The sequence below is a fragment of the Zonotrichia albicollis genome, chromosome 29 (assembly GCF_047830755.1).
Source record: "Zonotrichia albicollis isolate bZonAlb1 chromosome 29, bZonAlb1.hap1, whole genome shotgun sequence".
Lineage (NCBI taxonomy): Eukaryota > Metazoa > Chordata > Aves > Passeriformes > Passerellidae > Zonotrichia > Zonotrichia albicollis.
Genome location: NC_133847.1, coordinates 6,118,124 through 6,130,910, shown reverse-complemented (window position 1 = coordinate 6,130,910; position 12,787 = coordinate 6,118,124). Strand labels below are relative to the sequence as shown.

General features: G+C 57.6%; 1 protein-coding gene across 4 annotated transcripts; it reads right to left on the bottom strand.

Moving 5' to 3' along the window:
- Positions 1-948: 948 nt before the first annotated feature.
- MAP2K2 (mitogen-activated protein kinase kinase 2) lies at positions 949-12,310 on the bottom strand. Of its 4 annotated transcripts, none has more exons than XM_074528447.1 (12): positions 12,146-12,310; positions 10,891-11,101; positions 9,073-9,219; positions 8,474-8,551; positions 8,091-8,142; positions 7,877-8,001; positions 5,543-5,756; positions 4,815-4,879; positions 4,117-4,178; positions 3,524-3,569; positions 2,212-3,205; positions 949-2,149 (listed from the first exon to the last, which is right to left on the bottom strand). In XM_074528447.1, the coding sequence occupies exons 1-11, from the start codon at positions 12,229-12,231 to the stop codon at positions 3,095-3,097; spliced, it is 1,197 nt and encodes a 398-aa protein (XP_074384548.1). In that variant the 5' UTR covers positions 12,232-12,310; the 3' UTR covers positions 949-2,149; positions 2,212-3,094. The 4 variants fall into 4 exon arrangements, with proteins under 4 accessions (XP_074384548.1, XP_074384549.1, XP_074384547.1 ...); XM_074528448.1 differs by having other exon boundaries at positions 949-2,129; XM_074528446.1 differs by having other exon boundaries at positions 2,254-3,205.
- Between the last annotated feature and the right edge of the window lie 477 nt (positions 12,311-12,787).

Sequence of the window (12,787 nt, the reverse complement as noted above, 5' to 3'; positions counted from 1 at the left end):
ACATGGGATCCCAAAAATGTCCCAAAATGAGCATGGAATTGGGGATGGCACCATGGGAACCCCAAAAAAAGTCCCAAAACGAGCATGGAATTGGGGATGGCACCATGGGATCCCCAAAAAATGTCCCAAAAGGAGCCTGGAGTCAGGGACCATGGCATGGGACCCCAAAAATGTCCCAAAATGAGCATGGAATTAGGGATGGCACCATGGGAACCCCAAAAATATCCCAAAACGAGCATGGAATTAGAGATGGCACCATGGGAACCCCAAAAACGGCCCAGAAGGAGCCTGGAATTTAGGATGGCACCATGGGATCCCCAAAAAATGTCCCAAAAGGAGCCTGGAGTCAGGGACCACGGCATGGGACCCCAAAAATGAGCATGGAATTAGGGATGGCACCATGGGATCCCCAAAAAATGTCCCAAAAGGAGCCTGGAGTCAGGGACCACGGCATGGGACCCCAAAAATGTCCCAAAATGAGCATGGAATTAGGGATGGCACCATGGGAACCCAAAAAAATGGCCCAGAAGGAGCCTGGAATTTAGGATGGCACCATGGGAACCCCAAAAATATCCCAAAACGAGCATGGAATTAGAGATGGCACCATGGGAACCCCAAAAAATGTCCCAAAACGAGCATGGAATTAGAGATGGCACCATGGGAACCCCAAAAACGGCCCAGAAGGAGCCTGGAATTTAGGATGGCACCATGGGACCCCCAAAAACGGCCCAGAAGGAGCCTGGAGTCAGGGACCACGGCATGGGACCCCAAAAACGTCCCAAAATGAGCATGGAATTGGGGATGGCACCATGGGAACCCCAAAAAATGGCCCACAAGGAGCCTCGAATTAGGGATGGGATCCCAAAAAATGTCCCAGAAGGAGCCTGGAATTAGGAATGTCACCATGCTGGCGTCACCCCAAGCCCCTGCATCATTCACAGCCCAAAAACTGCAAAATATTTTCCCATTTTGGGCCCAATTTGGTTTTTTTTTTTTTTTCAGCTTCACCCAGCTGCTGCTCACCCCAAATATTTTTCACCCCTAAATATTTTTCACCCCTAAATATTTTTCACCCCCCCAATTATTTCCAGCTGGATTTAGGTCCTCGGATCCCACATCCATCCCGTGCCGGGATCATTCCGGTGTCTGCGGCTCCCACTGGAGGCAGCAGTGGCCAGCACATCCCAGGGACAGCATTCCCAGCTGGAATTCCGGCTCCTAAAGGGTTAAACCCACCCGGGGGCACAACCTTGGAGAGAAACCACCTGGAAATGTAAAGTGCCGTTTATTTATTATTTCCCCTCCCTCCCCGTCCATGATGAAAATATCGAGTTTTTAAAAAAAAAAAAAACAAACCAAAATTAATTGCACCACCAAACTGCTCCATCCATGCTCTCTTCCTCCTCATCATCATCCTCCTCTTCCTCTCCAAAACCTAGCACCAAAACTGATGGAAAATAGCCCGAAACTTGAGGAACCTTCCCATATTAAATACGAGGCAAAATCCATCACATCGAGCACCCCACGGCTCCAGAGGGGCTTGGCTGGGCATGAACTGAGCCAGCAAGCACAGACCCCTCAAATCTGGGGTGTTCCCCCCAAAATTGGGGTGTTCCCCCCAAAAAATTGGGGTGTTCTCCCTTTGGGGATGTGGGTTGGCACCAGGCAGGGCAGTGCCTTTTGTCCTGTGTTGGAAAACAGGAAAGCAAAAGGGATGAGGGGTTTGGGGGTACCCAGGCCTGGGAGTTAATTTTTGGGGGGGCTGCATGGTGGGACACAGGGCAGGCAGGGGGATGGCAGCTGCCAGCCTGGCTGAGTGAAAAACAGCCAAAAAAAAAAAAAATACAAGGAAAACACCAAAAAATTCCCAAATCCTCACCGGGGGGGGGGGCTCAGGGGCAGCCAAACCCACATGGGGGGAGAAAAGGAATAATTCACCCCAAAATCCACGTGGTGGGAAGGGGCCTGGGGGGCTGCAGGGTCCTCGATGGGAGGGAGGGACAATCCAGGGACAACAACGTGGGTTGGTTGTGTGGGTTCATCCCCGGCCAGGGGGCTCTGACAGGGAATCCTGGAGCTCTGCCACGGCCACAATGGCTGAGGCCAGCCCTGGGATGGGCTGGAGGCAGCTGGAGGAGGGAAATGCAGCCTGGAGGGGGGAAATGCAGCCTGGAGGGGAGAAAATGCAGCCTGGGAGGGGGGAAATGCAGCCTGGAGGGGAGAAAATGCAGCCTGGAGAGGAGAAAATACAGCCTGGAGGGGGGAAAATGCAGCCTGGAGGGGGGAAAATGCAGCCTGGAGGGGGGAAAATGCAGCCTGGAGGGTTCCCTGTGCCCCCGATGGGGTCAGGAGAGGGATCCCAACCCTGGGCACAGCTGGGCTCTGTCTCCACCTCTCCAGGGAAGGAAAATCCAAAATGCATCCTCTCCCCTCACCTGGACACTGCAAAGTGGGAGCCATCCCCATCCCCATCGCCATGGATCCAGCCCCTCCCCTGAACATCCAGCTCAGGACAAGCCAGGCTCCATCAGAACCGTTTAAAGCAGATTTAAACCGAGCAGCAATCCCTGCTCTGCCCCCAGCCAGGACAGGGACACTGCTCTGGGCCACCCCAGGCAGGGTTTCTCCATTCCTGATCCCACTGATTCTCCATCCCAGAGAGAAACCAGGGATGGGGTGAAGCACCAGCCACCCCTCATCCCACACCACCTCACACACCCCATCACCTTCCTTCCTTATTTCCAAAACAACAACAACAAAAAAAAAACCCCAAACCAAAACAAGAATAAACCCAAAAAATAAAGAAAAAACCAACATAAGCAGCACCACAATTCCCAAGTGTCAGGAGCTCCAGAGCTGGAGCAGAGGCCTGGAACACCCCCAGGTCTGAGGGGACCGACCCTGGAGGATGGAGCCGCCCCCGGTGGATGGAGCCGCCCCGGGTGGATGGAGCCGCCCCCGGAGGATGGAGCCGCCCCCGGTGGATGGAGCCGCCCCAAGCCGGAGCTTTGGCGCTGGGAGGGAGGAAGGAGGGCCAGCTGTGCCCTGCAGGGAGCAGAGGAAGCGGTGCCCGAGGCAGGAGTGCCAGCCGGGCTCACATGGCAGCTCGGGTGGGAGTGCTGGGCTGGTTCAGCCGCAGCGTCCGGCACAGCCAGCCCGCGAAATCCACCTCCTCCACCTCGGAGCGCTTGATGAACGTGTGGCTCTGCAAGCACAGGGGAAAACACGGTGAGGAACGGCCCAGAGGAGCAGCCCAGATCCCAAAAAGCCAGCCCTGTGCTGTGGGATACGCCCAGGAGAGGAGGGGAAGATCCTGAGGCAGGGAAAGAGGATTTGGAGAAAATATTGCTCCCACCATCACAGGGAGGAATTCCTGCCCAAGATCCCACCCAGCCCTGCACTTCCCCTGGATAAAGGGGGTCAGTCCCTCATCCTGAGCTCAGCCTGGGAATTCCCAGCCTTTGCAGCAAGAGGGATGGGGCAGAGCTGGCAGAGCTACCAGAAAAATCCTCTCCCCACTCACCATCAGCATCTTCAGATCTGCTCGTTCTGCTGGGTTCTTAATTAAGCTGAAATGAGAAGAACAAGAAGAGAGGGAAGCCAAGGTGAGATTCCATGTGGGGATCAGGCTGGAGAAGCCCCAGCTTCCCCCAGAGCCCCTCAGGACCCTGGGAGAGGGATCCCTGCCAGCCCAGCTCCCAGGCAGAGCTGCAGCATCCATCTCCTGCACACTGTGGGGACAAACTGTGCCCTGCAAATGGAGACGAGGCCCTAAAGCTTGGCAGCAATCTGGGGTTTAATATCCAAGCTCTGCTTCCCTGGGAGTGCTGGCAGCACCTTCAGGTGTCCCTGTGCCCACGGGGTGACTCAGCCCCAGGAGCTGCTCTGCCACCCCCCTTGCCAGGCTCACATTTAGAAGGAGCTGGGATCCTGCTCAGCAGCCCCACAAATAATAAAATGCTTTTATTGCAACCCTTCCCAAGGCAGAAGCTCCCAGCATAACGTGGGATCAAGCAGGGAGAGAGAGAGATCAGGCAGAACACAGAGGGTGGAGCTGCAGAGCTGTCAAGGAGCACGTCCAAGGCTCCACCTTCAGCCAGGAGATGAAATCCTCACCATTTATTTACAAACTCCTGGAAATCTTGCGTGAAGACTCCACTCGGCAGCTTGGGAGGTGGCTGTGGAGAGAAGGAAAAGAGGTTCCTGCACCACTCCTGTGTTACTGGGCCAAAAATCAGTGTCAGGGAGCTGTGCTCTACAGCCACTCTCATCCTCCTCATCCTCACTGCTTTTCCAGCCAGGAAAACCCTTCCCTGCCACTCCCTCCCCTGCTGCTCCAGCTCGTTCTGCACCCACACTGAACCCCTGGGAAAGCTGGGAAATCACCAAGCATCCCAATCCTAAATCCAACCTCACAAATCCCAGCTCTGGCCGTGCCTAGGGCCGATGAAACAATCCCAAAATGAGAATTTTCCATCGCTGTGTTGGTGAGAGCTGGCCTTGCAAGTTGGGTATGGCCTTAAACTGAGGGAGGGAAGCTTTAGATGGGATTTTGGGAAGAAATTCCCCCCTGTAAGGGTGGGGAGGAGCTGGGATGGGATTCCCAGAGCAGCTGTGGATCCCTGGCAGTGCCCAGGGCCAGGCTGGAGCAGTGGGACAATGGGAGGTGTCCCTGCCATGGCAGGGGTGGCACTGGATGAGCTTTCAGGTCCTTCCAACCCAAACCATGTTGGATTCCATGAGTGACCAAACATTCCAGACCCCAGCCTGACCCAGCAGGTCCCTGAGGAAGCCCTGGGGAAGCAAACACCCACCTCGTTAACGATGTAATCCAGCAGCTCAAAGATGGCCATGGCAGGCCTGGTGTCCATCCCGTGGCCTGGGGGGTGACACGACACAAACGGTGCTGAGAGGCTGCTCAGGGCTCAGTTTGGGGTGAAAAACACAACTTTGGGGGAGCTCTGCTGGGAGAGGCTGAGGCAACTCCCAGGGAAATTGAGTCATTAAATAGAATCTAGTTCATTCCCACAATTTAGATTTCTTTCACCAGACCTCCAGTCCACATTTATTGTTTGGACAGCACCAGACCATCTACTCTGGCTGCCTGGCAGCACTTCCAGAGCCTTCTGCTCCCAAGGAAACGGCTCCAGCAGAGCATCCCTGGAATTCTGGAGCTGTTTGGTGCTTCTGTGAGAGCTCCCAGCAGAGCTCTTCCCAAAAAGCTGCCTGAGAAGAACCTGCTGAGAAGAACCGGGGCTGTGACAACGTCCCTCAAACCATCCTCTCCACAGGAGCCACATTCCGTGCCCACAGCCTTTTTGTGGGACACAGGAGGATCTCAGGAGCCCACGGACAGACCCCAAATCCATGCTGAGAGTCCCTCCCCACCTCGATTCCACCAACCTGGTGTCGTGCAGGAGCCAAAGTCGCCTTCCCTAGCGGCGCTCCCAGCAGAGCCTCCTGCAGGGCAGCTCCCCCAGCCACCCCAACCCCGCAGCTCCCCCATGGAAGCGTTGCTGCCGATGCACACCACAGCCCCTACCACTGACGGGGCGTCCTGGGGGCCTGGCCCGCGGCGAGATGCTGGGGGACTCTCCCTCCGCCCCGTCCACCACAGGACGGCCAAAAATTGCTTCCAGTTCCTTGGAGTCTGGCGGGGGGATTGGGTACCTTCCGATCGACAGCTCCACCAGGGACAGCCCCATGCTCCAGATGTCCGACTGCACCGAGTAGTGCGTGCCCTGCAGGCGCTCGGGCTGCGGGAGAGGAGGGGACAGTGGGAATGGGGATAATGGGAATGGGCATGGGGATAGTGGGGATAATGGGAATGGGGATCATGGGAATGGGCATGGGGATAATGGGGAGAGCCCTGCAGGCGCTCGGGCTGTGGGAGAGAGATGTGGGAGAGAGATGGGAATGGTGGGAATGGGCATGGGGATAGTGGGAATGGGGATAATGGGAATGGGCATGGGGATAATGGGGAGAGCCCTGCCTGCAGGAGAGAGATGGGGATGGTGGGAATGGGGATGGGGATAGTGGAGATAATAGGAATGGGGATAATGGGAATGGGGATGGGGATCATGGGGATAATGGGAATGGGGATGATGGCACTGGGAATGGGGGATAATGGGGATAATGGGAATTGGGATGGAGATAATGGGGAGAGCCCTGCAGGCGCTCAGGCTGCAGGAGAGGAGGGGATAATGGGAATGGGGATAATGGGGATAATGGGGATAATGGGGATAATGGGGATAATGGGGATAATGGGGATAATGGCACTGGGAATGGGGATGGGGATAATGGGGAGAGCCCTGCAGGCACTCAGGCTGCGGGAGAGGAGGGGATGGTGGGAATGGGAATGGGGATCATGGCGAAAATGGGAATAATGGCACTGGGAATGGGGATAATGGCACTGAGAATGGGGATAACAAGGATAATGGCACTGGGAATGGGGATAATGGAACTGGGAATGGGGGATAATGGGGAGAGCACAGGGGGATGGGGATAACTGGGATAATGGCACTGGGAGTGGGGATAATGGTGAGAGAACAACCAGGGCTCAGGGAGAATGGGAATGGGCGATAATGGCACTGGGAATGGGGATATTGGGGATAATAGCACTAGGAATGGGGATGGGGATAATGGGGAAAGCACAGGGAGGGGCTCAGAGAGAATGGGAACAGGGATAATGGCACTGGGAATGGGCAATAATGGCACTGGGAATGGGCAATAATGGCACTGGGAATGGGCGATAATGGCACCCAGGGCACAGGGAATGCAGGGTGACATGGAATGCCGGTCCCCAGAGCATGGGAACACCCACTGCCATGGGATATGGACCCCCAGGACACAGGAATGTGGGCTAACATGGGATAGTGACACCAAATACAAATATCCTGTATTGGTGAGACTCAGACTCCAGTGCCTAAAGGGGCTCCAGGGGAACTGGGCAAGGGACAGGACACAGGGAATGGCTCCACATGGACAGAGGCAGGGATAGATGAGATAGATTGGGAAGGAATTCCACCCTGGGAAGGTGGGGAGGCCCTGGAAGCTGTGGCTGCCCCTGGATCCCTGGAAATGTCCAGGTTGGAGCAGCCTGGGACAGTGGAAGGTGTCCCTGCCATGGCAGGAGTGGGACTGGATGGGCTTTAAGGCCCTTCCAACCCAAACCATCCTGGGATTCTGTAATATCCCAAAGGCCTCTCCGTGGCAGCTCTCCAGGGAAAGGACAGTCCCAGAAGGATCATGTGCAAAGGGGATGGAAAAGAAGAATGATGTGCAGACAAAAAGCACTTGGAGCATCTTATCCACACTCCCAACTCAGCAGCATTCCCAGCTACTTGTGTTTGGGAGTCTGGAACACCCAGCAGGAATCTATTTCTCTGTGTGCTGAAATCTAAGGAACTCAACTTATCCATAAAAATGTATTTTCCTGCTCTCTGCTGTTCACACCCAAGAGGAGCAGAAAATCCCCTCGAGGTTATGGCCATTAAAAGAAAAAATCAGAAATAAATCAATCCATGCAAGTCATCCCCACTGGCAGCTCTGAGGCAGCCTGGAGCCAGGGCCTGGGAGCAGAGGGGACAGGATTTTTAAATAGCCCCTGACTAACTATAACTGCTCTTGAATAACCATTCCCAAAATACAGGAGCAGCTCAGACCTCAGGATCCTTCCCTGGGAGGGTGGGCAGGCCCTGGCACAGGTTCCCACACAAGCTGGGGCTGCCCCTGGATCCCTGGAAGTGTCCAAGGCCAGGTTGGACAAGGCTTGGAACAACCTGGGACATTGGAAGGTGTCCCTGTGAATAGGAGGGGATGGAAACAGCTGAAATGAACCCAAACAACCCAAAAATCCCAGATGGAAGGAACTTACAGACATGTAGGACCGAGTTCCCACAAAGGAGTTGGCCATGGAGTCAATGAGCTGCCCGCTGACCCCAAAGTCACAGAGCTTGATCTCCCCTCGGGAATTCACCAGGATGTTGGAGGGTTTCACATCTGGGAACAGCAAGAGAGAGGGCAGTGTGAGGGTGGCTCTGGGTGACACCTGGCACTGCAGGCTGGCATTTGCAGGGTCCTGCTCTCACCTCTGTGCATGATTTGGTGCTTCTCCCGCAGGTAGGCCAGGCCCCGCAGAACCTGGGGGAACCAAAGGCTGGGTCAGAGCAGAGCTCAGGGAACAGAGCTGCCCTGTGGTGTCCATGTCCCTCAGGGTTTGCAATTTATCCCCAATTCCATCACAGATTTTGGGTGAACCACCCCAAAAAAGCTTCTCCCAAACCTCCTCGAAGCAAAGCCAACATTATCCAGGGGGAAAGGGGTTGGGAATATTTCCCCTCTGCTCTGGCCCAGGGAAAGTGAAGTCCCCAGGACTGGGAAACACAGAAAACTTCCCAGGGCAGCCCAGGAATTATTCCCAGTCCCTGCCCAGTAAATCCCCCCTGGAAGCCTGGGCAGCCCCAGCACTCACCGCTATACTGACTTTGCCCAGGATTTCCTCAGGAATTCTTTTGGCTTCTTTCAGCACTTGATCCAAAGAGCCACCATCCTGAAACAAAGAACGTGGGAATGACCAACACAGCAGTTCCCAGCAGGAAAACAGAGCAGCTGGATGTACAGGGCAGCAGGTGCACTGAGCACACTCCTTTTTCAGCCAAAAAGAAGATCTGGTGATCTGAGCTCAGGTTTATCACTGAAAACTGATATCACTCAGGTTTATCACTGAAAACTGTTTTTTAACAGCTCTGCTTCTTGCTGTTGGATCTGTGCTTCCTTCCATCAGTGGAAATGCCAAGATGGTGCTGATTTGGAGGAGAAACAACATAATCCTCCACCAGAAAGAACAGAATGTGTCCACTGAGCCTCTCAGCAGGCTCTGCAGAGCAGTGAGTTGGCAACATTTCCGTTTGGCCAAGCCCCAAACCTCTGCTTCCTCTTCCCAAAAGTCGCTGTCTCCCTCATTCCAAGCCCTGGCAGGAATGTGTGGCTCCCACCAGGAACAATGGCCAGGACAAGGAGCTGGCAGGGAGAGGCGCTGGGAGGGAGCAGGGAGGGCAGGGCCTCACTCACCATGTGCTCCATGCAGATGGAGATCTCCCCATCGCTGTAGAAGGCTCCATAGAAGCCCACGATGTAGGGGGAGTTGCACTCGTGCAGCACCTGCAGCTCCCGGATGATCTGGTTCCTGATGGCTGGCTTGATTTCCAAATGGATCAGCTGCCAAGAGAGAGGAAACAGGCAAGGTGTGACTCCTGGGAAGGAGAGGAACTGATGGGCAGCAGCTCTGAGTGCTGGGAGGAAATCAGATCTTCAGGGCAAGAGCAGAATTTTTCCCATTTCCAGAGTAACATCAAAGATTAAGTGCCAGGACACAGGGAATGGCTTCCCAGGGCAGGGATGGGTGGGATATTGGGAATAAACCCTGGAATGGAATTCCCAGAGAAGCTGTGGAAGTGCCCAGGGCCAGGCTGGACGTGGCTTGGAGCAGCCTGGGACAGTGGAAGGTGGCCCTGCCATGGCAGGGGTGGCACTGGGTGGGACTGAAGGTGTCTCCATCCCCATCCAGTGTGGGATCCCATGCTGGAGGCACAGGGAGAGCTCTGTGTGGGATCCCAGGCTGGAGGCACTGGGAGAGCTCTGTGTGGGATCCCAGGCTGGAGGCACAGGGAGAGCTCTGTGTGGGATCCCAGGCTGGAGGCACATGGAGAGCTCTGTGTGGGATCCCAGGCTGGAGGCACATGGAGAGCTCTGTGTGGGATCCCAGGCTGGAGGCACATGGAGAGCTCTGTGTGGGATCCCATGGAGAGCTCTGTGTGGGATCCCAGGCTGGAGGCACAGGGAGAGCTCTGTGTGGGATTCCAGGCTGGAGGCACATGGAGAGCTCTGTGTGGGATCCCAGGCTGGAGGCAGCTCTGTGTGGGATCCCAGGCTGGAGGCAGCTCTGTGTGGGATCCCAGGCTGGAGGCAGCTCTGTGTGGGATTCCAGGCTGGAGGCACAGGGAGAGCTCTGTGCTGCCTCAGCCACGGAAGGTGCCGGGATTGCAGCGGACACGGGTGGAAAGACAAGTCAGGAGTTTGATCTCAGCCCCTCTGAGTCAGCAGCCAGGAGCATTTTCACAAGCTCTGGAGGTGTTGTAAGAAGGTGCTCCCAGATCAAGGAAACCACAGAAAAGAAAAAGCCCCTGTGAAGGCTCTGCACGAGAACGAGCAGCGGCTTTTGGGGCCGCACGCGGGGTCAGAGCACAGCAAGGAGGGAAACACCCAGGGCTGGAGAAAAGAGACCCTGCCCTGGAACTGGGTGAGCTGTGAGGCCCCTTCCAACCCAAACCACTCCAGGATTCCACAGTCCCAGCAGCAGGAGGGAGGAGGGACTCTGGAGGAGGCAGAGCAGTGGTTGTGCTGCTCCTGCCAAGCACGGCCTCTCCCAGCAGGCAGGTGAAGCAGCTCCTGGTTTTCTACTCTGTGGCACCACAGTGGATGTTCCCAATGGAGCCAAGTCTGAGAGGAACCTCTCAGGAACCTCTGTCCCTGCTTGGAATGACCTTGGGATGTGTTAAATGGGGCTGAGGGATGCGTGTGCCAAACCCATCCTTCCCGCTGCCACTTCCTCAGTCATGACCTACAATCCTCAGGAGAGCCAATTCCAGTCACTTTGTCCATCAGAATTGGGGAAAAAAAATAAACTCCTATTTTCCAGAGCCCAGGGATCTGTCACTGGGAGTGCAGCCTCTCCAAAGGAGAGAGCTCCATCTGGGAGCAGCCAGGCCTCTGCTCCTGACCATGGCGAGGTGGTGAAAGTGCAACTGCAGAGAAAATCCAACCAAAGCCAGCCCTCCCCGAGCCATGGAGAGCTCCAGGTGTCCCCCAGCACTCCCAGCCCCTCGTTACCTTGCGTGCCATAACGAGCCCTGAGGGTTTGTGCTGCACTTTGGTGACCACCCCGCCATTGCCAGCGCCCAGCTCGCAGATCCTCTCGAAGTCATCGTCCTTCAGCTCCCCCACTTTGGCTTTCTGTGTCAGGAAAGCTTCCAGGCGCTTCTTCTGCTGCTCATCCAGCTCCAGCTCCTCCAGCTTCTTCTGCAGATCCACCAGATTAGCCCTGGAGAGGGGAGGAGGAGATGGGAGATGCTCAGCACCAGGGAAAGGAGGGTGCAGTTCTTAGGAAATGATGGAAAATCATCCCCTGACATGTCCTGAGCCCCCACAATGGGATCACCTGGAGAAATCCCTGCCCAGCACACACAGCCCCTCTGGAGAGGAGCTGGGGAGCAGTCAGGTGTTTTGGGAGAGCCAAGGAACAGGAAGAATCCTTGGGCCCTTAAAGAGGCAGCAGCAGATGCTGCTCCCTGTCCCGGGGAGCCAAGCTTGGCTTTGGTGTGTAACATGAGAAGGGCTTTCCGTGGGGTCCTGCAGCCCTGTTACACCCCCACCCCAAATCCTGAGCACAAAGGGGGGTCTGTGCTGCCCCAGCAGCAGCTGCCGAGCCCCCGCCGCCCGTGCCAGCTCCAGCTGCTCCGTCCCATTTGCTGCCACCCCCCTGTCCCTCCTCAGCCACACTGGGACACGTCGGGAGGGTCTCACCCACCCATCGCACCCCCTCCACCGCCTCTCACCCCACACTCCCACCTGCCGAGCCCCCAGTGCTGCCCCACGGCCCCCCCAGCCCCCGGGTGCCCATCCCAGCTCCAGCCTGGATCTCCAGGCCCGTTTCCCTCCCGTTCCTTAGCACGGCACTCCCCGGGCCTGAGCTGTCCCTGCAAACCGGGGGGACCAGAGCAGCCTCCCTCTGCCCATCCCATCCCCACCTTCCCTCCCAGGCCTCAGCCTTCTCCCCCGGCTCTGCCTCCCTGACCTCACCTGCCCCACACCGGGCCCATCCAGCCCCCCAGGCCTGCCCCGGTTCTCCCGGACCTGCCCCGGTCCCCCCTCAGACCTTCCCAGGCCTCCCCAAACCTGTCCCGGCTCCTCCAGGCCTTCCCCGGCCCTCCCCACGCCCCGTGCCCGCCGTGCCCCGACCCCTCGGGCCCGGTGCCCGCTCTGTCCCGGCCTCCCCGCTCTGCCCGGGCCCGGTGTCCCCCCCAGGCCCCGCGTCCCCCCAGGCCCAGCCCCGCTGCCGGGGCGGTCCCGGCCGGGCCTGACTCACTCTGCGGAGCCGTCGGGGCTGGGCCCCTCGGCGGCGCTGGGGGCGATGTTGAGGGCGGGCAGCACCGGCTTCCTCTTGGCCGGCATGGCCGGGCCGGGCCGCGCCTGCGGGGCCGGGGGGGCGCGGCCGGGCGCGGGGGCGCGCGGGGGCGGGGCCGGGGCGGGGCCAGCGCGGGCCAATCGGGGGCGGGGCCGGGCCTGGGGGCGGGGACACTGCCGGTAGCGGGGCGGGGCCACGATCGGGCCTATGGAGGCGGGACCGGAGGCTCCGAGAGGTGGGGACGGAAAGCCCGAAGGGGCGGGGCCCTGTACAGGCACAGGGGGCGGGGCCTAGGTGGGCCAGGAAGAACGCGCGGCGGAGCGAAGTCTCGCGAGATCTCCGTGAGGGAGAGAAGGAGGTGGTGGCTGTGGCGGAGGTTCCACACCCGAGGAGCGCCGGGGACTTCCGGCTGTGTGGGCGGAGCGTTAATTAAATAAACATTAGTTAGTGACCTAGCAACGGGCAGCAGCCCCTCAGCCGCTGCTTGCTCTGCCCATCCCGTTCCATGCCCGATCCAGATCCCAGGACCCCCGAAGCTCCTGAGGAACGGCCCCGAGCGGCCCCAGGTGGCGGCAGCGGGCGGGCGGCCTTTGCCCGGTCCCG

Coding starts and splice junctions, on each gene's coding strand:
- MAP2K2 (XM_074528447.1), bottom strand. CDS start 12,231: ATGCCGGCCAAGAGGAAGCCGGTGCTGCCCGCCCTCAACATCGCCCCC. Junction 8,552..9,072: donor CCATCTGCATGGAGCACATG/GTGAGTGAGGCC, acceptor TCTTTGTTTCAG/GATGGTGGCTCTTTGGATCA. Junction 5,757..7,876: donor GAACTCGGTCCTACATGTCT/GTAAGTTCCTTC, acceptor CCTCTCCCGCAG/CCCGAGCGCCTGCAGGGCAC.